This window comes from Cavia porcellus, unplaced genomic scaffold, assembly GCF_034190915.1.
Source record: "Cavia porcellus strain 051 isolate PalLab524CR breed Dunkin Hartley unplaced genomic scaffold, mCavPor4.1 scaffold_10, whole genome shotgun sequence".
Classification (NCBI taxonomy): Eukaryota; Metazoa; Chordata; class Mammalia; order Rodentia; family Caviidae; genus Cavia; species Cavia porcellus.
Genome location: NW_026947493.1, coordinates 31,902,515 through 31,927,270, shown reverse-complemented (window position 1 = coordinate 31,927,270; position 24,756 = coordinate 31,902,515). Strand labels below are relative to the sequence as shown.

The window sequence follows — 24,756 nt, the reverse complement described above, 5'->3', positions numbered from 1 at the left end:
AACTTGTATCTCCTCTCTGACTGCTCCTGGGGAGCCTGTGTTAGGGCCGCAGGCCCCAGGCCTGCTGGGCAGTAGCCTGCTTTCCTGTCTCGGAGCTGCCTCTTCTCCACCTCCGCAGCTCTCCTGTAAGCAGCAGGCTGTGACCGTGGTGGCGGCATCCCGTCCTCTGATTCTCCTGGTTCCTGCCCGTCTTACGCAGGACACTGGCGCTGAGGGTGCTCTCGCGCTAGATGAATCCTTGTGCCACAGAGGAGACTCCCGGGGCATGCTTGGCTGTTAGCTGCCCGATGTCCCCAGTCACAGCCCGGTGAGCTGTGCCGGAACTGATTCAATCTGGCGGGAAAGGAGGCAGCTCCCAGCGCAGGGGAAATTTATCCCAAATCAGCAAAAGTAAACTTTAATTCTGCTCCAGTATGAGCACAGTCCTTCCTGGGGATAGAACATTGGCACGTCCATTCTCTCCACCAACAGCTGGGTCCAGAAGGACATGAGGAGACAGCTGCCCCGAGGGCCAGGAGTTCTGTTTCTGGAGAGGGAAAGTGCGTCACAGCACGCGGCCAGCTCCTTCCAGGTTGTCCCTTCTGTCCCTCTGGCTCTGCTTCTGCAGGTGCAGCTCCAACAACTCGGGCTCCAGCTCCTAACTGGAGCCACAGTCACCTATAATATCTTCTTGGGCACACAGCCCTCCAGCTCCAGCAGCTCTGGCCAGCCCTCATACTTGTTTGTCTGTGGGTTGTTCTTTAAGAACTAGAGAGAGAGAGAGAGAGAGAGAGAGAGAGAGAGAATGTGGGACGCTGTTAAGGACTCAACACTCAAACGCCTCACTCCTGGTCACCTCACCACAGCCCCATTTCACAGAGAAGTGAACAGAGGCTCCATTTCACAGAGAAGTGAACAGAGGCTCAGAGAGTGGCTGCAACCAAACTGGATAAACCAGAGAACTGGGATCAAGCTGGTGCTCTTTGGGGACACTGAGGGTGGGGGAAGTGATTCGAGAGCTTTAGCCCCTCCTCCAAATTCTCCATCAGCCTCTCTAAGACCAGCAAATAGCAGGAACAGTAGCATCAATAAGTCAGGCGCACACCGGGAACCTTAGCACCCTGGAAGGCTGAGGTAGGAGGAGCACAAGTTTAAGCCCTGCTTGGGAAATTTAGTGATTGCTGGAGACCCTGTCGCAAAGTAATAAGTGAAAGAAGGGCTGCAGGGGGAGCTCGTTATGAAGGCCCTCGGTTCAATCTTCAGTACTGAAAAAACACCAGTAAGGAAAGATCTAGCACTTCTTGAGCACCTGTAGCACGCGGGCTCTATTCTTGCTCTGCACGCAGCCTAGGAAGTGCATCCTGTTAGCACCCATTGTACAGATGGGGATGTGGAGGCACAGAGCGTTAAAGCCCCTGCCTGTGGTCACCTTGTTGGCATGTACCTGAGCCACTATGAAATATTAATGAGCACTACCAGTACATATATAAAGAAAATATATGGGCCTCTCCTTAGGTTCCTCCCCAGCACCATGCGGCCCTGCTGGGTCCCACTGGGGACCCTGCATCTCACCTCTCTTCTCCAGGAGGGGCTTCTGTGTGCTAGGGTTTATCTAGACAGTGATTTCCATGAGCTGAAGACGTCCATTTAGAAACACACACACACACACACACACACACACACACACACACACGCACATGCACCCAGGCCCGCGTGCACACACACAGGACCCCTGCTGGGGCTCCTCCAGGCCTCCCTGCACTGAGCGGCTTCCAGACCTGGTGGACTGGTGGGAGGCTCTGGCCACCTCTGCACCCTAGCTTCTTGTGAGAGCTGAGGCGACGTCTCTGAGTGTGGAAGGAGAGCCTGCGGGCGACCCGCGGCACATGCCGGGCAAGGCCAGCTCCGGCCCAGCACCAGTTTTCTCTCTCTCTCAGTCTGATCCTGTGCTTTCCCGCTTAAGCTGCCCATGGCTCCCCACCACTTCCCACCACCTTCCCACCACGGTGTGCTCCGGCTCTGGACATCGGGATTCTGATGCCTATTTCTGTCTGGGGTTCTGGTCACCAGTGAGTGTCTTCACTCTGCTGGGGACAGCGTGGCAGGTTCTCCCAGTTCCTCGAATCACTTCAAGCTGGGATCCATAAACGTGGCTGCTCTGTTTTCCTCAGGGACCCCCAGCTCTGTCTACTCCCTCTTCCCCTGTGGGTGCTCCTAAATCTCCACATCTGGGTGCCTCGGAGACCCCTCTGCTCAGGGCCTCCTCCAGGCGTGGCTGTAGAGCCCTGTTGTGGGGACCTTGCTGGCTCCTTTCACAGCCCGCCTGGCTCCCCCACTGTCCCTCTTGGTACAAGTTTGCTTTCTGTGAAGGGACTTTGAAGGGGCCTTGGGGCTCCCCTGGTCCAAACCCTTCTCTTTATGGGCAGAGAGACTGAAGCCTGAAGAAGCGGGGGTTTGCCTAGGTCACGGCTGGACCAGAAGCCCGGCCCCGCTTCCACCAGGACGCAGGCTCCATCTCCTCTCCATGCCCCTCTACACACCTGTGCATTTATAAGTGATTCATCTCTCACAAATGGTCAAGGTGGCTTCCTGCCAGTCTGGCCAGCTGGACCCCCCAGGATGGGAGTGGTGACAACAGCTACATGGTGTCCATGGGGACACTTTTTCCACACGGAGTCCTTGGCATCCTACACAGCTCCCGGTCCACCCTTCGCCACACCCTGCAACTCCCGCATCCATGAGGCAGGAAGGCTGTGGGGAACTCACCTGCTCAAAGGGGCTTTTGCTCCTCAGGTCTTTGGCCCCCAGGAAAACCCAGCTGTCCCGGAAGCCCAGCTGCTTGGCGTAGTTGCTGCCCAGGCTGGAGAAGAGCTTCCTGATTTCATCGTTCATTCTGCAGAGGACAGGATGGTCAGCACAGGGGGTGCTGAAGGACACCAGGTGGGGGGACAGGCCGGGGGTCCTCAGAGCTTCCCCCGTTCCCCTCCATGCACAGCAGTGTCCCAGCCAGAGGACATCGGGCCAAGGGGGCCAGAGGCTTCCTCCGCAGAAGGGCCTCTCAGCGCGGGCTGCAGGGGTGCCAGGCAGACCTGGCTTCTTCACAACACCAGGTCACAGAGAGAAACAGCTGAGGACCTCCCAGAGCAGAGGCGGCAGTAGCCTCACCCCCCCCCCCACGCCTTCATCGCAAACATTTTAGGACCGTCACGCTTCACTTATGCTCTGAGCAATGTGAACTTAGGTGACTTGGTGACTGACCAAGATGGCCAAGATGGCCAAGTTGTCCCTGTGGCCTAATGTTACAGTACCAGGTAGAAGGTACTTCATCACTGGCACTAGACTGGTTTTCCTGTCACTTAGCTCTAGAGGATGAGCCTGCATATCTTCTGCCCACCGTTTAGGGTGCAGGGGTCTCCCTCCACGCACGGACACTCATGCCCTGAACCGGACTCATAGCCTCTGTGACCAGCAGCCTCCCCCAACTCCCAGATGCCCCAACCTGCTTATTTCCCAGGGGTCATCAGAGGCAGGAGCTGGCAGCAGGGCAGACAGAGAAAAGCCCAGGGGCAAGGAGGCGTTTGGTTTACACCACTACCTGGGCCTGCAGGTAGTGCCACTTACTTGGTACCTGGGTCGTCATAGGAGGCCACCAGCACCAGTACGCCCTCTGAAATTTCTCTAAGGAATTTCAGCAGAAGTTTTGGATCTGTGGAAGGAAGAAAAAAAAAATGCAGTGTAGGGCATTTAGGGGGTATGACCCTGCTCACTCTCGGTCCTGCCCATTGTCCTCCGGGGTCAGGAAGAACTTGGTGCGGGCTGAGAGCAAGCTCGGGAGCTGGGGTCAGCGGTGTGGTTTAAGAGTGTCACCCTGGGGTGAGCTTCTGCAGCTAATGGCTTGGGAAATGAGCAGAGTGAGGGGTTCCCCTCATGGTGATGGAGATGACTGGACATTGGCACGTGAAAGTCCCCCAGGGTACTGCATGAGCCACTGGCCAAAGAGCCCTTGTGAACTGGATGTAGTGATGCCTGCCTCTAACCCTAGTACTGGGGAGGCCAATGTAGGAGGATTCCAGGACAGCCTGGAAGTGAGTAGTGGGTGGTGAGACTCTGTCTCCAACAATCACAGCCACCACAGTGGCTCTTGTAGGGCCACTCCCCAGGGACCCAAGAGTCCAGGCTTTGCAAACCCTGACTGGTCAATGCCCAGGTGACTTGTGTGGTCTTAGAGAGTTCACCCTGGGAGTCCTGCACCCTCCTGCTGTGTTAGGATGCAAGGCTCTGTGTGCCTTTAATGTCCCCCTGAACTGGTGACCCTCTGCACTGGGTAGAGTATGGGCCTGGGTCAGCACCTGGGAAGGTTTGTGAGGTTCCTGTGATCCTGCTGATGTGTTTTTTCCATTGTGTTTAGTTTTAGTCCTCACAAAACAAGTGATAATGGCTTTCTGCCTAGGGCCACAATAGTTTTCTCTGAAGATCTATTGACTCAAGTGAGGAAGGGAGCTGATTGAAAGGAGGGCACTAGCAGTGCAGGAGCATTCTGGGAAAGGTCCTCCTAGGTGGCTGGTGCTCAGGAGAGGCAGCCTCTTCATTAAAGCAGGGACAGCTGTCAAAGGAGGACATGGAATCGCTTTGCTCGTAGCATTTTGGTAAAGCTTGGCTGTGGAAGGAGTGAGCCCGGAGTGAATGCATGTTAATGGAATTGCACCTAATTAGCGAGACTGGCCTCATACTTCTTGAGGCCCAGTGCAAAATGAAAATGACGGGCCTTTTACTAAAAATTATTTAGCCCTTTGATAGCAGAGCATCAAGCTGCTGGTAAGGACTTAGAAGACTGGGACACCAGCAGGGTCAGGGCCCTGTCCCGCCTGGCTGGCCCGAGGCCACTTTCCAAGGGGCAGCCTGTGCTCAGAGAGGCCAAAGAGCCTGTCTGCGCAAGGACAGAAACAAAGACCTCTGCAGAAAGATGCGGAGGAGGGAGCCCCGGAGGGATCCTCCCGTGGCCCTGTCCTGACCTTGGCTGCACTAAACACCTCCGTACCTAGCACAGCTTAGGCGGGCAGCAATGGGGTTTCTGGGCTGGAAGGTCTGCCCCGGCTCCCAGCGCCCATACCCATCCTGTGACGGGCAGAAGTGCAGGAAGGGACTGGGAATCAGGCCTGTGAATCCCACGTTTGGTGCCTCTGGACTGTGACTGAGCTTCACTGGCCAACTCACACCGCGTGGCCATCCTCTCTCTGCCTACCCTTCCACGGAAACCTCCTGTGGTTACCTGCCACACACACACCGCACTGGACCTGAGCCTGACAGGTCTGGTGCATCCCACAGCAAGGCCTTTCAAAGGCACCAGAAGGCCTGGCCCCAGCCAGCTGCCCCGGCTCCCACTGCGAGTGGGTCACTCTGCCCAGCAACACGTGCTAACAGGACCTACCTCCCAAGTACATGTCGAAAGCACTCATCTTCATCACCTCTCCCGTGGTTCCTAGGGGTGAGAGAGCAGCAGTTAATGCCGCAAAGTGAAGCATCCTGCTTGTCTTTTTGCTGAGCTTTGACACTCAATAGTCTAAGGTCTAAGCATGGAATAGGTGTGGCATGGAATCAGGTCCTGCAAAGGACCTGTGGGACCAGAGAAGGCGCCCAGTAATAGCTGGGTTGATTCTGCATCTTGTCCTGCTGATTGCTAATGGGCAAGGTAGCTTTCCCACCTCAGGTTTTGTATGCCTACAATGGGTTGCAGGATCTACATTGTGGCTGCAAAACAGTAATGAAAACGTGAGAATCGTCCTCGCTATTCCCACCTATATTGAAAAATCTCCAAGTTTTGAAGGGAAAGAGATTTGCAGTGGGACATGGTGACTTGGTACAGGTCATCTGAATTGCTTTCGTGGTGAGGGGAGGCCCGCCGAATTCAAATTCCCCGAGGAGCCTGCAGTTTTGGAGGAAAGTCATAGTTCTCCTGTTTGACCACTAGATGGGAGTGTTGCAGAGCGGATGACAGCTCGGTCTCCTGCGGGCGAACAGCCCTCCCTGGCTGCTCAGAGCCGGATGAAGTCCGCATAGAGCTTCTCCTAGACTCTGGGTTTATGGGGTGATTCCCTGTGGGCTGGCCCTGGCCACGCTTCTGCTCTCAGGCAAGGAATGGGCCGCTGCTCAGACTTCGAGGGCCACTTCTGGGGACAGAGGTCAGGGCAGACACAGACGCAGGTGGAGCTGGGCGTGGCATGGCCCATGACCAGGAGGGTGCGACGGGGCGGGACCCGAACGGAGCTCAAGGCCCTGCCCTTCGCTCCAAAGGAAGCTGAGAGCGGTCAGGGCCTGGAGCAGCAGCCAGAGCGGGCAGCTGGGAGGGGAGGCAGGGGAGCCGGCCCTGCCCGCAGTACTTCCCTGGGCTTCGTCCTGCAGGGAAGGCGGGCGGCCTCTGGGCCTCTCTAGAGTTGAACCCAGGTCTGGCCGATCCGGGTCTTGGTCACTGGGTGGAGCTACACCTCCGAGGCTTTCTATGGTGTCTCCTGTGTGAGACACCATTTGTCGAAAATCTACCCAGTCATGGAGGCCTCAGGGGCTCCACAATCAAAGCATTACCAGCACCCTGGTTCTGAACCGCTTAGCAGGAAGGGGGTCCTCCAAGACACAGCTCAAACAGCGCTGCCCATCTCACTCCTGCCCCGGAGCAGCTGCAGAGTGCAGGCCGCAGGAGAGGCAGGGTTGTGGTCACCAGGGGCTTCCCATGGCGCCCCTGCTCCAAGCCGGGACAGAGGTCTACCCTGCCTTCTCCCTTCTGGAAGCTTTCCCTGGCCACACATAGGGCTGGGAAGCCGGGGGCTGTCCTCCCAGGGTGCAGCTGGCCCATGGTGCCCTCGCAGGGCCTGGCTAACAGTAGCTGCTGTGGGTGACGTGTGTCAAGTGAATAAATGAAGGCGTGGACTTGGGGCGTCTCCCTGTGGTACAGAGGCTGTGCCTGGGGCTTTGTGCGTCTTGGTTGAAGACATGGTGGCCTGGAGGACAGGGCCCCACTTCCTAGCAGGAAGGATCCTCCCCGGTTGGGAGCATGTGGCTGGGCCTGGTCCGCACAGTGGGAGGACTGGGTCTTGGGGCCTTCTGTGCCCCGGGTCGGCCCGGCTCCCCACTGGGCAGGCGCCCAGCCCCGCATCAGCCATCCTTGCCCTCCCTTGCCACTCACCGTTCACCAGGGCGATGTTCAGGCCTCTGCCCACGTTGTTCTTCACAGGACTCATGAGGCTGAAGGTGGAGAAGGAGGGAGATGCAGTGTGGCCCTGAGTGTGGGGTGGACTTGCTGCTTTGGGGATGGGGCCTGTGAGTGGCCCGGGGGGCACAGGGCAGTGCTGGGGCTGTCCCTGTGCTCCTGGGCGCCCGTGATGCTGGGTCACTGGGGAGCAGTCATGGCCCGATTTGGGTCAGGACACTGCTGGGAGGCAGGGCAGGGTTCCCACCTGGAGCTCTGCAGCCACAAGGACCCAGAAGGTGCTGCCCTCTTGGGGTGGCCAGAGGCACTGCTGGGCATTCTCCCTCTTCCTGCTGGCCCCCAGGAGGGCTGTGGCCCACTACTGGCACTGCAGCTGCCTCCTAGGATTGACCACTTCCTTCTGGGCCTGGCCAAGCTGAGTGTTCCGTGCTGGTGGCCACTGACAGGGCCAGGCACGGCCGTGTGACCCAGGGCAGTGAAGGAGACCCTGTCTGGGGACTTTCTGGGGCAAGTCAGAGGAACACACTTTTCCTAGGGCCACTGGGCTGGGCAAATGTGTGAACCCAGCTGGCAGCCTCTTTCCTCCATCAAGCAGAGATGTCTGTTTTCAGTACAGAAAAATGAAGCCAGTGGACAGAGGGAGGTAGAGCTGAGGATGTGGTGGGGAGCCTGGATGCTACACATTGAACCCCCTGGATCTAGCTGGTCCTGAAGCTGACACCCTCTAGACTTTTAGGGGTGGGAACTAAAACATTCCTTGCTTTGCCCAGATGATTGTATTAGGTTCTGGATCCTGACTTAAACCCCAGCCTGTCTGCTTTTGTAGGAGGAGCTTGTCCCGGGCCTTTATTGTCTAGGTTGGGTAAGAGGTACACAGTGTCTCCCGCACCTAGGCGGAAACCCCGTGCCTGCTGTCTCACTGTGACACCTGGTATTGATCCTGAGTCCCTCCCTTAGCGAGGGAAGCTTGGCTTTCAGGCAGATCTGAGTTCGCATCCCAACTTCAGCCTTGGCTGGGCAGGTGACCCTGTCTGCGCCTCTCTTTCCTCTTCCATACACCCACATCCTAGGGTGCCAGGCAGGCAGAAGAGGGTGCCAGATGAGAAGGACTTAGCAAGGGGCAGCCCTGAAGCTGTTTGCCGCGATTCGCGAGGCTGAGGGAGTCTAGAAGGAGCAGCTGCTTCGCAGGCCTGTCCCCCGCAGCCTGTGTCTCTATGAATGAGTGAATGATGTGGGAAATGTAAGGACAGAGGCACGGATGTGCCTGAGTACTTACATTTGGTTTTCAAAGCACATGGAGGGGCCCACGACGTTGGCGGCCCCACTGCTGATTTTAAAGGCGAAGAAGTTGTCCTGGCAGGGCTTGCTGAGACCACACTTGGACTTCGGGGCCTCTGGGGAGTAACACAGCAGTCTCGGGAAGGGGCCCCCAGGAGGAGAGGACTCAGCCTGCTCTGCTCCAGCGGTGGCACCTATCCCTCAAAGCACAGGCCCTGGCTGTGTGTCCAGCACCTGCAGTCACTTGGGGGTTTCCCTTGCCAGTCCCTACAAGGCTCAGCAAGTGTGGGGGCAGCGGTGGAGCTGGTGACCAGGATCACTGTGAGGAAGGGATCTCCTTGGCACCTCTGCTGATGAGTGCGTGGGGCCGTGGCCTGGCGGGTGGAGTCCCTCTCTGCTGGGTTCCTGGCAGCACCTCCCTGGGGCTCTTGCAGGCTGCATGGCTGTGCCAGCGTGGCTCACACTCCATACCCAGGGTGCTCACATCTGGCCTCACATCTGCTTCTGCCCTCACTCACTCCTGAGCACCAGCGAAGTGCCAGGCCCTGGATCGCACCAGCATTAGGCACCCCTGAGGCACCTCTGACGATGGTGATGGTGACTGAGACCCTCCCAAGGCAAGCCCAGCAGGTCTGTGATGGGCAAGAGACATGGGCCTCACCCCGGGCTGCTAGCACAGCCTGGAGGTTTGGCCCCAATGTGAACTGGGGACCAGAGGTGCTGTCAGCCTGGCTGATGCCCCTTTGCCAAGTGTGTGTTCAGCAAGGACCAGGAAGGCGGAAGCAGCAGGTGCCTGGCTGTGGGGGTATAGGGTGGGCAGCTAAGCCGAGACCAGGGCTTGCTGGGAGCTGGGCACTGTGGCAAGCACTTCCTGTTCATTGCCTCATGAAATCACCCTGCTATGTGTGGCTGACACATAGCAGGTCTAGGGTGCACAGAGCGGGCAGTCCTGTGACCCAAGTACGATGCTCGCCTTTGGCTCCCTTCCTGGGTCTCAGAACATCCCCTTGAGGGAACTGGCAGGGAGTGATGACCCCCACCAGGCTGTGGCTGAAGATGGGGAGGACTGGGCTGGGGAGACACCTCAGCCAGGGTTGGGGAGAGGGGACTGGCAGTGTGGCCTCATGCAAAGGGCTGTTGAGGACCTTGCCTCTGGATTAGATGGGGTGGGGATCCTGGACCAGGTGGTCTCAGCTCAGTGGGCCACAGTGTGGTCATTACAGAGGACAGACAACAATAGTGCCTACTGGGGTGTGTGTGTGTGGGGGGTAACCTAAGATCCTGTGAAGCGCGAACACATTGTGTGGCCTGGAGTGAGCATTGTCACGTGCTTCCCCAACACTTCTGTGCCTGCTCCTTGTCATCTTCCTGTCCCTAGGCTCAGCGCTCCTGCACACTCGGCTCCATCTCCATGGCTCACTCCACCTTGCCCTCCACAGGAGCCGCAGGGTCCCTTTGCCTAGAGTGGCCCTTCCTCCCCAAGACCCAGCTGACCCTTCTGCCTTTGGCCCCTGGCCTCTCCCACTGGAACCCAGAGCCTCGCCTCCTCTAGTGGCACACCTGGAGTTTCAATCACCTACAGTCAATGACCCTCTTTTCTGTCTCAGGTCCCTGTAGCATCTGACACTTTCTAGCAGCCAAGCCCAGGCTGGGGTCCTTGCAGTAGAGATCACCATGGTCTTCCAGCCAGGCAGGGTGCAGTGCGGAGGCAGGGGTGTCCTGTGGTCTGCACTGAGGAATGGAAACCCAGAGCCATGTCTCTGCCAGTGTGAACCCCTGGGAGACCACTGGGCTCCAGAGGGCACCACTGGCCATGGAGTGGCTGGGCAGATCCTGGGCATCTAGATTTCTCTGGGACCCACAGCACTGGGCATGGGGACCCTGGGACATGCGGCTCTAGAACAGTTGGGGGCTGAGTGGATACTCACGGCTCTCCTTGGGGGCCATGCCTAGGGAGAGAAGGTAGAATCTTGTTTAGAAAGAAGCATTTTGATCCCCGGCAGGAGGCAGGTGGGGGCCAGGCTGGGACTTTAAAGTGGACTAGCAGTGCCATCTCCTCAGGGGGTCCTCACTTACCCCTGCTGTTACCCCGTCACATGGTTACAACACGAGCATAGCCATGCACACAACATGTGGATACACAGAGACACACGTGCCTATGCACGGGTCTAGTGCAGAACACATGTGTACACTCTCACATGCACCTCCAGACAGGCATGCACACACACATTCAGACACACACCACTCATGTTAAAAGGAAGTGGTAGCTTGGTGTGGTGGCACGTACCTATAACCCCAGCACTCGGGGAGGCTGAGACAGGAGGGTCATAAGCCCAGGGCCAACCTTGGAAACATACTGAGAGTGTCTCAAATAAATAAATAAATAAATAAAACACTACGAAGGGCTGAGGATGTAGCTCAGCAGTCCCTGGGTTCAATCCCCAGGACTGAACAAGGAGGAGGAGGGAAAGGGGAAGAAGAAGAGGAGGAAGTGGAAGAGCAGGATGAAGAGGAGGAGGAGGAGGAGGAGGAGGAGGAGGAGGAGGAGGAGGGAAGCCAGCAGCAACTGGTCCGTGCCCTGAGGTCCCCTGGAGTTCGGCCCCTCACTCATACTGTGCGGTGTGCCACCTCCCTGAGCCTCCGTGCCCGTGTGGAATCCATCTCCGCCAGCTGCCCTGGGCTGTGAGCGGACCCTGTGCTGTCAGCCTATGAGGGCCCGGCTCTGGGCCCCAAGGAAGGACGGAATTGCTGTTGTTGGCTTGGCCCTGCTGTGGTCTCTCTCCTGACTGCCCGCAGTGCCGACTGTGTGCAGTGGTCCTCAGGGGCCTTGGACCCCTTCAGACATCTTATCTTACACGGGGTCCTGATTGTTTCTGTGGCCCCAGCCTGAAGAGTGTCCTGGAGGACAGTTCCCCAGGGGGTGCAGAAAGGCCATCAGAGGGTGCCCTCCTTTTCTGGTGGGTCCTGTGAACACTCACACTTTCCATCTGGTCTTTAAGGGGAGCACCTATCCTGGGGTGTCCCTACTCCCTGCCTCCAAGGTCTCAGGAGCAGCAAGTGACCCAGGCTGGGCCAGCAGTCCTGTTACTTCTCTGGGCAGAGCCCTTCCCTGGGCTGACTTTCCCTGGGCTGGGAAGCGGGAGGGAAGGATGTACCCTGCTTAGCAGTGAGTTGAGATGTGGGTCCGGACCGCTGGTGGCGACCTCTCTGGGGGAGGAAGCGGCCAAGGAAGTGGGGTGTAACTTGTGAAGTAGCAAGAATCAGAGCCTGAGGACCTGGAGACAGGTTCTCAAGGCTTTCTGGAAGCTGCTGATCTGGCCACACCATTGATTTCCTAATTAGATGACCCAAGCCATGTGTTTCATTGCAAACAGAGCTGAGTTTAGCCTTCCATCTGAAGAACTCCTGCGTAATTTGCCAGATGAGCTGGGAGCCTTAACCTCCTGATTTGTATGCCATGGATCCTTTTGGTAGTTTGAACTCCCCCGAGAAGGATTTTTAAATCCACTTCCCTGGGGACACTTAGCATTTCTTTTTCCCACAGATCACAAGTTATTAACTACATAAAATAAAGGAAACCAATTATCTATCCACGTAACAACTGTGAAAGTAAATTGGCGTGGTAGTAATCCACGTGCTTCAAGGTGAATGCCCTAAATAGTAACCCGGGGTGTGTGCCCCTAAGGTACGCAAAACCTGTGGCTCTTAGAGCCAGCTTCCCCTTAGCTACACTGCCTGCAGTTCCAGACACTCTGGATCGTGCTAACACACTTTTGTTTCTGTGACTGCAGTAATCGAACCTGTTCATTCCTCTGATCTAGCCATGAGCAGCAGCTAAGAAGCCTCTAGACCTAACAGAGCTCAACACCGATGCAGGTTTATTGGACGCTGTTTTGTCAAACCCCCGGTAGTTGAGATCTGGGACAGAAATCATTACTGGGGACACCTGTCACCTCCGGGCCTTCCTGCCTGTATCTGTGGCTCTGTCCCATGGAAGACACTGCAAGCTGCGGGCACCCTGGGCATCTTGTGCTGCTGACAGGAAACCATGTAAAGAGACGAGGTACTTGGGTCCTCTGCTGGGGGGTCGTGTTGAAGATGAGGTGCCTGGTTCCTGGTGCCCTCAGGAAGCTTTGAGCTGCACCGAGTCACCCAGATTACGAGGAGCTCTGTCAGTGGAGATGGTTCTTGTTTTTCTAGGAGGACAAATCCCTCCTTCTCTTGATCAGAAAGGATCTGAGTCTGAGAAACCTGAGACCCCGTTCCTGTTCTGACAACTCCAAGGGAAAATGGCTGAACTGTTAACATCTTTCCGAGCCTCTGCTTCCTCAGGACACATGTGAACCTGCCACAGATCCTGAGTGGGGCCACCTCACAGCCACAGCATGGGTCAGTGTGTGGGGCACCTGGGCAGAGTAGATGAGATGGCACACTTCAACCAACTAGCAGCCATCCAGCCCCTTGTTTGTCAGTTCATCCCTGTGTCCATCCATTCACTTGTCATTCCATCCATCCATCCATCGTGGCCTCCATCACCCATCCATCCATCACCCATCTGCATCCATCCATTCCTCCATCTCTCCATCCACCCACTCAACCATTCATTCTTCCATTAAAAAAAAAAAAAAAGAACCCACCCAGTGCTCAGCAGGCACCTGCTCGGAGCCCCATGTTAAAGGGATGAGTGTTCACAAAATGAAATCCTTGCCTCTGGAAGGCTCCCATTCTAGGGAGGGGATCAAACAAGGAAAGAAATTCCTGAACAGGCTCCACGGGCAGGTGCCTGGCTGCCACCGCTGTCTGTTTCCTGAGTGCCCTCCCCGTGCCCTCCCCTGACCCACCCGGCCGTGACCCCACTCACCCAGCCACCGTGGCATACGGATGTTTTTTGTGTTGAGGCTGATGGAGCTGCGGAGGAAAAGCCACACGGCCAGCAGGGTGAAGAAGAGGGCAGTGAGGCGGAGGAGACCTGTGGGGCAAGTTGAAAACTCTGGTCCTGGCTTCCCCCAGGCCTTTGGAGACTCTCAGGAAGACACACAAGGCTCTGTACCCTTCTATGGCTGCTAGAGGAGCAACCTGACCACTGCTGCAGGACCGGGCGGGCTCCGGGAGGCGAGGACTCCGGGAGTCAGGAAGGCCACGTCCAGGCCTTGGGGCAGCCAGTGGTGCTGTGTGACCTCAGGCAGGAGCTTGACCTCCCCAAGCTGGCATCTGTCAGTCACAGGGTGGTCACGGCAATGCTCAAGGCCCTGAGGTCATGGCTTGTTGGGAGGGATGTTAGAGTTACCAATAGTAGGTGGGTTTTGGGGTGAATTGGGTGGGAAGGAGCATCTCCCATACTTTCTTTCCATCACCTCCCTCGCAAAGCTGGCACACAGTGGACTCCCCGCAGTGTCTTCAGTCCTCAGAGCAGCTCTGGGTACCCAGACTTGCCCTCAGGCCCCCATTCCCACAGGCCTGTGGCACCCATATCATGCCAGGCAGTGTGTGAAGAGCTGTTAAATCCAAGGCCTTCATGTATTGCACACCTGCCTATGTGCTTGATGCTAGGACTCCCCTCATTTTACAAATGAGGAAACGAAAGAGGCTGTTGCTTCCCCATGGTCCCTGGGCTAGTGAGTGACCGAAGAGGGGTTTAACCCAGAGAGAAGGAAGCTGACTCCAAAACCAATGTTCCTGGCTCTTCAAAGCTGTTTGGGAATGAAATGGTGGTATGCATGTGCATTTCATGTTTGGTGCCTCAGTTTCCCTGTCTGTGCAAAGGCAGTGAAGCCTGATGGTTAGGGATAGAGGGACTTTGCCTTACTTGGGTCCATCCCTGAGCTTTGAGGAGGCTAGGTGAGACCTCCCTGAGGTCAATATTTTGTGTCTCATTTCCAACCAGGGCCTGGAGCCCTTGTCAAAGCTGGGTCCATTGTACCAAGTCTCTCCAGGCTGCAGCCTGGAGGCAGAAAGTTGCCTCTTCCACTCTTGAAGCTGCACTTGGTTTGGTTTCTTCCTGGGATCCTGGCCAGGCCATTGTCAGAACAGAGACCCCAAAGCACCTGAGCCCAGGATGGACAGACCCCACCAACAGTAAGTGACTCCCAAATGAATTTAAGAGCCCGACTGTGAGACCTCTCAGAACCAGGTCCTACCTGATACTCTCATCATGTCGATGTGAAGAGTGGCTTGGGGTCGTTGTTAACCTGAGGAGAGAAGAAAATTGAATCGGAAAGTGGCACCTGGCACTTGAACATGAGCAAGAGTAAAACTCTCCCTTTGCAGCTCCATCAGCTTCAGCACAGAAACCTGAGCCAGAGTCAGACAAACACAGCTCTTCGGAGCCGAGTCCATCGGGGCCAGGGCCACGTGGGGCTGGGGAAAGAGAGAGGAGCACAGGAGGTAGTGACCGTAATCCTTTTGGCTGGAGTCCTTGCCACCCAGGAGAGTAACTTTCCTTTTTCCCTCTGTCTTCACCTTTCTTTCACTCATGCTTCTGGAGGTTTCTTCAATCACCATGTTGTTTTTTAAGTAGAGAGATTCAAAAATAGAGAAAGTTACAGTCTGAAAGGCATTGTCTTTTGGACAGTGTTCTAGATGTCCCCCAAAATCTCATGTGGTCATAGGTGGGGCTTTTCATAGGTGGATGGATACAGGATGTGGTGCTTGGATTAAGTGTTCGATTCAGGGATCAAGCTTGTGTGATTACTAAATTAATCCACTGACTGGTTTGGCATAGATCTGGGTGTGGATAATGGGAAGGCCCTCCCTGCGTGTGGGCGGCACCATCCGAAGTGTGGGTAGCCTGGAAGGGATAACAGGGAGAGCAGGCTGCTGCTGCCTCTGCCTCCCACTTGCCCTGCCATGCACTATGTCACCTCTGTGATGCCCCTTGCCATGCCACCCTGCCATGGAGCCAGCCAAGTGTGGACTTAAACCTCTACAAACTGTGAGCCAAATAAGCCTTTTCTCTTTTAATTTTGGTTGTCAGATATTTTCTATTATGAAAAAAGTAACTTAGATGATTTGATTTATTCACTCATCTATCCATCCATCCATTCATCCATCCTCAGATATACTTGTTCATCTTCTCACTTATCCATCTACTCATCCATGCATTCATCCACATGTCCATCTGTCCATCCATCCATCCATCCATCCATCCATCCATCCATCCACTTCTTCCTTTTTTTCCTCTAGCCAGGTAGCCAAGAGATATTGAGCTAGCTAGCTCAGTAAAACCACCAGGGAGCAGAAACTCAGGTGATTTTTGTTGTTGTACAAGATGAAAAGTAATCAGAACTCACATAACAGGTTTGTGCCAGGTAATCTGTATCTCTGTATCTATCCATCCATCATCTACCATTTATCTTTTAGGGATGAGGAAAATTCATGGTGGTTAATCCAAGGTTATTCAGCTTGGAAAAGTGAGAGCCAGAATTTGAATTCAGGGCTCCAGCTATTGACACCTTGAATTCCCTATGGGTCTAGTACATTTGAGTCAGGAGAGTAGAAGTTGATGTTTACTTCCTTCTTGAGTGCTAGAGAGGGCCAGGTCATCCTTTTTGCCACCTCTGCCCCACACTGACCCCATGTGCAGGTAGTTGCCGGGGACTGGGCAGCTTGAAACCCCTGGCAGGTCTACAGAGTCTGAGGAGAGGGCAGGGCGGTGCTGGCTGTAGCTGCGCTGGGTCTGGCTCCTCCTGTCCCTGCCCTCTGCCCTGCATATGTCTCAGTGTCCCGACCCCTCCTTGCCACACAATGTGGAGACACCCAGGCCAGATGGGACCTTCGTATTTAAACAGCTAGTACAAAGCCACATCTTTTGTGCTTGGTAAAAGTGCTCCCAGCTGCCTGATCCTCCTCCCAGACAAGGGTTTTGTAAAACTTTAACTCTGTAAAATTCAGGTTACCAACTTTATTTTTTCCAGACACAAAAATATATCAGACTCTGCCTGTGCTGGGGTTGAGACCGACAGTCCAGGAGTGCAGGACTCTGGGCGAGGCACGAAGGATATTCTGTGGGGTTCCCAGCATGTAGAGGGCCAAGGGCGTCTGGCATAGCCAGGCTGGAGGAACAGCGCCCAAGTCAGGTGGACACAGTTACTCACACAGCATGTGCAAAAGGAAAGATCGGATCCGTCATGGCCAGGGCCACAAGGGGCTGGGAGACTGACAGGGGGACAGACAGAGATCCAGACAGAGCAATGGGGGGCGGGGGTGAGAAACAGCCAGGTGAAGAATAATGGAGAAGCACGGAGAGGTGGCCAGAGCCAGAGCATCTGAGACTGTGACTGGGGGACAAGGGAGACGGGGAGGAGCAGGGCCAGCCTGATGTCCCTCCTGACCGAGTCCCCAGCTACCCACCTGGCACCTGAAGTCCCCAGCCCTCTTTCCCTGGCAGGCGCGGGTGCAGTGGAACAGGAGTCTGGGACTGACCTGGGAGAGTCCAGTCCGGGAGGTACTCAGGGCGGGGCGGACTCCCTCCGCAGCCACCAAGCCCTGAAAGCAGCTTTTCCTTCCTGTGTGGCGGAAGGCAGACTGTCACAACCTGTTATTCAGGTTACAGTGCATAAGGAAGGCCCTGCAGCTCTGGCTTGACTTGGGTCCCAGGTCCTGATAAGACCTGGGCAGTGCTGCTTACCTGGCCCTCTGGGCCAGGGCTGAGGTAGGGCGCAAATCCTGCTGTGAGCTGCTGCCCTCCTCCCTCCTCCCCGGACTGGACGGTTTCTCCCTGGGTTTGTGGCAGCTGCTCAGTCCTGTGTTTGAGCGCACTCTGTTCCACCGCAGGCCCTGTATCATGCAGGCCTAGGCTACCCTGAGCACTGGGGAAGTGATCAGTAAACGTCTGGGGACGGACCGAACTAGATGCTTGCATACTCTCGGGAGGTTAGTGTGACTGAGCCAGCGGCCAGAGGAGGAGGCTGAAGCTTGGAGAGGGCATGTAGGTTGCTTGAGGCCACACAGCCTGGTGTGGATCTGTTGTGGTGAAGCTCTCCTGCTCTGCAGCAGGCAGCGTGGGCATCCAGCATGGGAGACTGCTGGGAGTGAGCCGGCCTCAGCCGTGGCCCTGGGTCTTGGCACTTACGGCTCGTCCCTTGTCCTTCTCTTCTGGCCTGGAGCACTCCTACCCACTTCTCCGGTCTCAGTGCAGAAACTCCTTCTCCGAGAAGCCTACCCTGACTTTCCCAGTCTAGGTGGAAACACCTATCTGGAGGGAGGCACAGCCCCCTGACTCTGGCCGGCCAATCAGAGCTGTGCAAGGTCCTCACGATTGGCTTTGAAGGAAGTATGTGACCCAAGGAAAGCCAATCAGGGTCCTGTGTAGGATGGAACCCGGGAGGGAGAAGCTCTTTGGCCCCTGAAGCCACGCTAGCTCCGTTGTCTTGAAGTCTGGGCTCCCTGGCTCCCCTTTCTCAGCTGCTGTAGTCCGTCTCTCCTCTTAGGCACAGCCTGTGGTCTGGTGCGGCCCCTGGGCCTCTGGCTGTGGAGCTGGTCTTGCATCAGGCGGCAGAGGACACATCTTGAGATACGACAGACCCAGGCTGTGGCTTACACACTGGGGGATTATTTGGCGCCCCTCTCTGGACCTCAGTTTCTCCCCTGGTAAAAGGAGAACAATACTATCTACCTATGCCGGAGCGGGTTGCGGCAGCCAGGCCGGGCCCTCTGGAAGCCTTGCCAGCCTGGCCTGTCCGCCTCAGGGCTTCCTTGTTTGCAGGGCTCACTTGGCCCTGCTGTTGCCTGCTGGTGCACACCCAGGCACGCCCCACAGCTGTGCTGGGTTTCTTCTCAGCCCTGGTCACCGCAGTGCCTTTCTACCTGCTTAGCTGTGACATTTCTTTCATTTCCTTCCTTTGTTTTTTCATTTTCCTTTGTTGCTTTCCCTCCCTTCCTGCTCCTTTCCTCTTTCCCCTTTCTTTCTTCCTTCTTTCTTCCTTCCTTTCTTTCCTCTTTTCTTCCTCTCTTTCAGCACTGGGAATTAAACCCAAGGTCTCATGCATGCTATGCATGAGCTCTAATACTGAACCACCTTCTTTGCCCCTGTGATGTTTCAGGAGCCGGGATGCCACCTTCCTCCTGTTTCCAGAGACGGTATCAGGACCTCTCACCTCAGTTCTGCCCTGTCCCACAGCCAAGATGCGCAGAGGAAGTCCCTCTATTGCCAGGCTTCCAGGCTTGAGTAGAGCGCATGGTGGGGAAATGAGTATTTTCCCTGGCTGAGCCTGGCTGGTGCCTGGCCTGGCTCCGTGAGGTGCCCCCTTCGAGGTGCCTTCTCCTGCTTCGTGGTGGGCCCTGACTTTGGCCACTTTCTGCTCCAGCTCTTAGGACTCTTCCTCCCTATTCTGTTGCTGGCTCAAGGCATGCAGTGGGTGTGCAGCAAACCTGTTTGAAGGAAGTGACTTGCTGTTTGGGAAAGTGAGGCAGAAGAAACAATCCCTGCCTCCCCTGTAGCTGTAACTTCTTGTTTTGGGACAGGTAAGATTGGCAACTATGTCCTGTACTCAGAGTTACATGGTTTTGTTCTCGCAGGAGTCATAAGGCTCTGTCTTCCTTCAAGGCTGTTACTAACTGCTTTGTCTTGCTTCTGTCCCCTTGCTCTCCACTCCCCCAGTTCCTAAAGACCAAGCCCCTCAGCCAAATATATAAAACCAGAGCCTTTGTTTGGTTCTAACATCTAGCACTTTGGACGTGAGTTTGGCTGAATCAATGTGCATCTAAAATCCTGCAAATAAATCTTCCCTTTTCCCCACTGGACCCTCTCATCTCTTTGGTTTCTGCAACAAAAGGAGCTTGGGAGGAAGGGAGGAAGGGGGACTCCACGTCCAGTATTTCCTTCCAAAATCATGGTGTCTGTAGGACAGGACCAGACTCAAGCCTCAACCAGCCTCTACTGGAAATTCCAGTGCCGGCCCTTGTCCCCATCCTTCCTGGACACTGAGCAGACTGAGCGTGCTCACCAAAGGCAAGGCTCACTGTCTGTCCTTCCGTGGCTTCTTTGTGTTCCACCTTTGTCTGCCTCCAACTCTGTGTGGAGTGGGTTCATGGCAAGGGATGGTGTCCTCATTGTGTGGGTGTGGGACATAGGAACTGGAGAGGGGCAGGGACAGGACAGGGGAACCTACTCAGGAGGAAAGAGAGGAGACTGATGCAGAGAGACCTGATCAGCATGAAAAAGAAACAGAGGTGAGGCTGAGGAGTTTGCTCTGAGGAGTTTGCGCTGTCTCCTCGCTGAGTCCCCTGCCATCCCCCAAGGCCATCCCGAATGCCTGTGATGGTGGCTTGGTCTAGGTGAGCTCATCAAAGTAACCAAGGGCCACTTTTTGTTCCCTAAATGGTCCTTCTTGTAAATCCCCGGTATCTGTGGGCAGTTATTGATCATGCCACCAGTGCAGAGGGAGATAAACAGCAAAGAAGTCCATAAACAGTAAGGCTGGAGGTGTGAACAGTTTGTTCTGTTGACATTTATTTTGGAAGGAAATAAACCCATTATATCTATTATGCCCTGTGCTAATTTTATTTATTGGTTTTAATGGTTTTCTGCAGCTCTGGGTCATGCAGAGCCATACAACAGAAAATACAGGGTCTGAACAGGTGAAGGATTCTGAGGAGTTTACTCCCAGACCCCGACTGGACTGTTTCCTAGACTAAGACCACCAAGTTTGGTGCCGGGACTACTTAGAGACATATCTGGATTAACCAGTTGAATCCCATGAAAGCTTGCTGAGGAAACTGGGGAAACTGAGGCCCAAAGTGGTCAGGTTGCACAGCTAAGAGTCAGAGGAAGAGAGATGCTCGGGGGAGACCCAGAGGTCTGTCTCTGCAGTCCATATCCTTAACCACTTTGCTGCATGGCTCTTGAGCTCAGGTTGACAGTGTTCTCCAAAGGGCCAGATCTTAAATATTTTGGGCTCCTGTGAGCCTCAGTCAAAATGACTCACTCTTGCCACTGTAGGAGGCATATGAACAAATCAGTGTGCATGTGGTCCAATAAAACTTTATTTATAAAACAGCTGGGGGTCACAATGGCCCAGGGCTGTGCCCATGGCTGTAGGTGGATGTGAGCCTGCTGCTTCTGCCTGCAATTCAGGGGGCTTTGGCTGAGCTGCAGTGATGGGGAAAGAAGGCTTCCAGGGTGATAAGAGAATTTCTAAGGTTCTGTCCCCATCTTCTCTTTTTAGCTGCCAATGCCTTGCTCCAGGACCCCTGTTCACTTGGCAGGGGCAGCTATCTGTCCTCTTTCTTTTTGTGGGTTTTTAGTAGGACTTTCCTCTCAAGTGACCTGACAGAGCCCATTGCCTGAAAGTACCTTGCTTGGTGCCAGCACCCAAGTGGCCCTGAGGACTGGCTACTCTAGTCATGCTTGCACCCCTCGGCCTTGCAGGGGCCTCCATGGCCTCAGAACTGGGAGTCTCCGTGACAGGGTGGGTCTGTCTGTGTGGGGGCCTTTGTAGATTTCGCCATGGAGCTGCAAATGCAGGCCTCCATCAGCCTTCCCTGGTCCTGGGCTGTCCATGCACAGTATACTCCCTAATTTAGGGAAAAAATGCAGGAATATACCTAAAACAGTATTGGGTACAGAGGAAGTGACAGGAGTCATACTGAAGCAGGTCCCCACACTCTCTCCTTTGGGGAGGCTCTGTGTGCCCTCAGCACTTCTTCCTAAACCCCTCTAAGCTGAGAGAAGTGGGTGTTTTCTGAATGGGAAGGGGTCCCCAGGTCCTAGAAGAGCCTCTGGAGAAAAGGGGTACCATCTGTCAACACGGGCAAGCTCAGAGTCTGCTTGTATCTCGAACCCCTCAGACTACAGGCCTGTTAACCCCAGAGGCAGGCGTGAGTCACTTGAATTCCCTTCATAGAGTGCCCGGCTGTGTCAACAGAGGGTTAACTGGATGGGGGGGGGGGCCTCTGGGCTCATTCCTGGGTCCTGCCTGTCCATATCACTTCATTGAGTCAAGCATGACCTACAGACTTGGCAGGAGGGTCATTCTCTTTCTGTTGGAGGCTCAGGATTTGGCCTCTGGTAATCAAAATAGCGCCTCCACAGTGAAATCGAGTTTTATCTAAGAAGGTATGGGCTCCAGGGAACCTCACTGAAGGGAAAAAAAAGAAAAAAGGAAGAAGAAAAGGGTTTTAAAACAGGGTCTGGCTAGGTAGTCCAGCCTTGAATTTGCTATGTATTTTAGACTAGACTCAAACTCATCTTCCTCATGAGTGCTGGGATTATACACATGTGCTACCTAAAAAGTCTTAATGATAGTAACAATTCTGACAAGCATTGTGATTCTGACACAGGTGAGCCCTGCGTCCTTTAATTTTCCCAGGTTTGCTTTGGGACTCACCCTCTCCCTCCGACACAGCTGGATGGGCCTGTTCTCCAGCTGCCACATGGCAATCACATGGCCTCGGCCTGGCTGGGAGGTTTTCTTTCAGGAGGGGCCCCACCTCATGGACAGGGTTTCTCCGTTTCAAACCACAGCCACGTCCGCAAGGCCGTCTCCCATTAAGTCTGCGCCACTTCTGCTGTCTTGAGGCCCAAGTAGGCATTGGAGGGGCCCCAAAGCTCAGGTCAGCTCCTGGTTTTCCTTGCTACAGTTACCTCCTGATGGCCTAGAAGCCATGGCTCTGACCCTTCCACAGCAGAATATTCTTCCCATGCAAAAGCGATCCTGACGGCAGGACCACCCCTCTCTGGCACTGTGCCCCAGGCCAGCTTGTCCCCCACTGCCTGTTGACTCCCAGCTCCCACCTTCAGCCTCTGGTGCTGCAATTTTCTCCCTTAGGGCTCCTTCCCCACTGGTCCCCGGTGCCCCCAGTAGGTTGTGGAACGCAGCCCCTGAGGTGTTCCTGGGCTAGGCTCGTGGCCCTAAGCTTCTCTACCATTCCCAGTCTTCATGGTAGGCACCAGGCTTCATGGTAGGTGCTCCACACACACTGTCTTCTTTTGTGTGTGTGCTGGGGATTGAACTTTGCCACTGAGCTATAGCCCTGGACACATACTACCTTTTTCAAAATTCATATCCTTCAAAGTCCCAAGAGACTTATAATGCTCCTTCCTCCTTCTTTTGAGTGAAGAGAGACTCAGACAAGTCCCAAGATGAGAGGACAGGCTCCAGGAGACACCGCTGGGGAAGGCAGAGTTGGGATTCAGACCCCAAAGTTGAGGGTGCTCACCCCACAACTTATACAACTTCATCTCCAGAGACTGTGCCCTTGGGGAGCAAACCTCAGAGTTCTCACCTTGCTTTCCAGTGCCTTCAAAAGCAAGGGGTGTCTACCAGCCAGAGCCACATGGTCCCCTTGTTTCAGCGGGGAAGTTAGGCTGCACCCTACCTGCTCTAGAGCTCCTGCTAGAATGCAGTTGCTGGTGACCAGCTGGGCCTGTGTGTGAGCTGGGAACTGAGTCCTGGAAAAACTGCTGTAATGACACAAGCCCCTTGGCCGGCAGGCACCCCCGCTCACAGACATCGGCCCCAGCCTGACACTGGGCAGAGGCAGACCCCACAGCTGTGTGAAATCTGTGACTCTTGCAGACCTCACCTCCCTGATGACTCCTTCCCTTTCTGGTCTGGGTGCCCCTTTAGGTGCCCACTGTGCCCAGCACTTAGCTCTCCTGCCTGTAAAGTCCCAGCCTTCACAAATTTAGTCTCCTTCTTGGAGAAGTCTTGGCCTGGAATCTCAGGTTATCTTCATGGTACATGTAACAAGCAAACAAGCAAGAACTGTTCTGAAAATGACCATTTTGAGGCTGGTGTGGTGGCACGTGTCTGTGATTCCAGTACTGGGGGACTGAGGCAGGAGGATCACTGTGGGTTTGAGGCCAGCCTAAGCTATAAAGTGAGTTCAAAGCCAGCCTACACTACTACATAGTGAAACCCTGCCTCAAAAGGACAAAAAAAAAAAAAAAAAAAAGAAAGAAAGAAAGAAGAAAGGAAAGAACGACTGTTTGAAAATCTGCAAGGTTTGCTTTCTGGTTTGAACAATATGTGTGCTCTCCCTGTTAACCACTGCAGCCCCATTTACCTGACACGTAGGTAACGCTTAATTAATGCTTCACGGAGTCATTCATCTGTAAAGACACTCCAGTGTTCAGGCTGCCTGCCTCTAGCCATGCACTTGGAATGAACAGCATGTACCCCATGGTCAGCTTGAGGAATGCTGCAGCCAGACAGCCTGGGCAAGTCGCTAGACCTCTCAGGGCCTTGGTCCCTCATCTGCAGAAGGAGTAATACTGGGCTCTAGCCTCACAGAGGTGATAGGACCGTTAAAGGTGTTGTGCTGGAATCCCTCTACACACAGCAGGTGCTGTATTATGTATTTTGGTGGTTGATATTACAGATGTCTTGACAGTAAGAACTTCAGAGATTGGTAGGGGGTATTCAGACTATTGTCCCATTTTACAGACGAAATAAGTGAGTCTTAATGGAATGGAGGGGCTAGCTGGACATACCCATCTAGAAAACCTCTCAAGCCTGTGCACCTCTGTCATAAATTTTCAGGTTATTATTTTCAGAGAACATGTGATATCTAGCTAAAGAACCTGTCTTCCTTCCTTATTCATTCAGATATTTTTGTGGCTCCCACTTGATGCTCAGAAAGCTTTTTTGAATGAAAAGATGAGTAAATAAGTAGATGCCAAAGGGCTCTGGTAAGGAAGAAAGCCTACAGGATGGATTATCAGATCCCTGGCTCTCTTCTCCCACATGTCCTTCTTGTGGCCAGAGCAGACGTAAACTAATCAACCACAGCAGACCTTTGTCCCGAACCTGTGCCCAGCCTCAGAGCCTTCATATACGAGTCCACTATCAATTGCTCAGGCTTGGCCTCTCAGATTAAATCTGTTTGCCTTCCTCAGTCTGATATTAGAGATCTCTCTGATTATGTGATGTCTTTATCCTTTTCTTTTATCCTTGTCGCTCAGAATCTTTTACTCCTGTCCCACCCTCCTCCTCCATCTTTTTCTGAGTAACAGGGACCCCAAAGGATGATCCTTTCCTTGCTGGCAGAGACGTACCTGAGGGCTCAGGCTGCTGCTTCTCTGCTTCGATGGAGGACGAGAGATGGTCTTGCTGGCACGTTGGGTCTTGACCCAACCAACCGTAACCTGCCCCAGCTGCTTGGGGTGGCGTCCAGCCTCCTGGTTCCTGGAGAGACTGGGGCTGTCCTGGAACCTCTTGTGGATGTGGCAGCCTGGAGAGAGCCACGGGGAGGCTCATGAGCTCTGCATGAGTTGGCTGCTCAGGCCTTCCCAGGCTCTGCCTCCCTGCTGCCTGGTCAGTCTCACTAGGAAGCAGGAAGTTTAATCTAAGCACTCA

General features: G+C 54.7%; 1 protein-coding gene across 6 annotated transcripts; it reads right to left on the bottom strand.

Annotated features, from left to right (window-relative positions):
• Positions 1-381: 381 nt before the first annotated feature.
• On the bottom strand, positions 382-24,756 carry Fam3d (FAM3 metabolism regulating signaling molecule D). Of its 6 annotated transcripts, none has more exons than XM_003480128.3 (10): positions 24,456-24,744; positions 14,596-14,646; positions 13,320-13,427; positions 10,387-10,407; positions 8,457-8,574; positions 7,157-7,215; positions 5,408-5,458; positions 3,601-3,685; positions 2,746-2,872; positions 382-747 (listed from the first exon to the last, which is right to left on the bottom strand). In XM_003480128.3, the coding sequence occupies exons 2-10, from the start codon at positions 14,609-14,611 to the stop codon at positions 658-660; spliced, it is 675 nt and encodes a 224-aa protein (XP_003480176.2). In that variant the 5' UTR covers positions 14,612-14,646; positions 24,456-24,744; the 3' UTR covers positions 382-657. The 6 variants fall into 6 exon arrangements, with proteins under 6 accessions (XP_003480176.2, XP_063113251.1, XP_012999617.1 ...); XM_063257181.1 differs by lacking the exon at positions 24,456-24,744 and adding an exon at positions 17,529-17,596; XM_013144163.2 differs by lacking the exon at positions 24,456-24,744 and adding an exon at positions 16,880-16,962.

Excerpts from the sequence above, each read along its gene's own strand:
- Fam3d (XM_003480128.3), bottom strand. Across the intron at positions 8,575-10,386 it reads CATGGCCCCCAAGGAGAGCC|AGGCCCCGAAGTCCAAGTGT; the intron begins GTGAGTATCCAC and ends GTTACTCCCCAG. Across the intron at positions 7,216-8,456 it reads ATGTGCTTTGAAAACCAAAT|CCTCATGAGTCCTGTGAAGA; the intron begins GTAAGTACTCAG and ends CTCCACCTTCAG.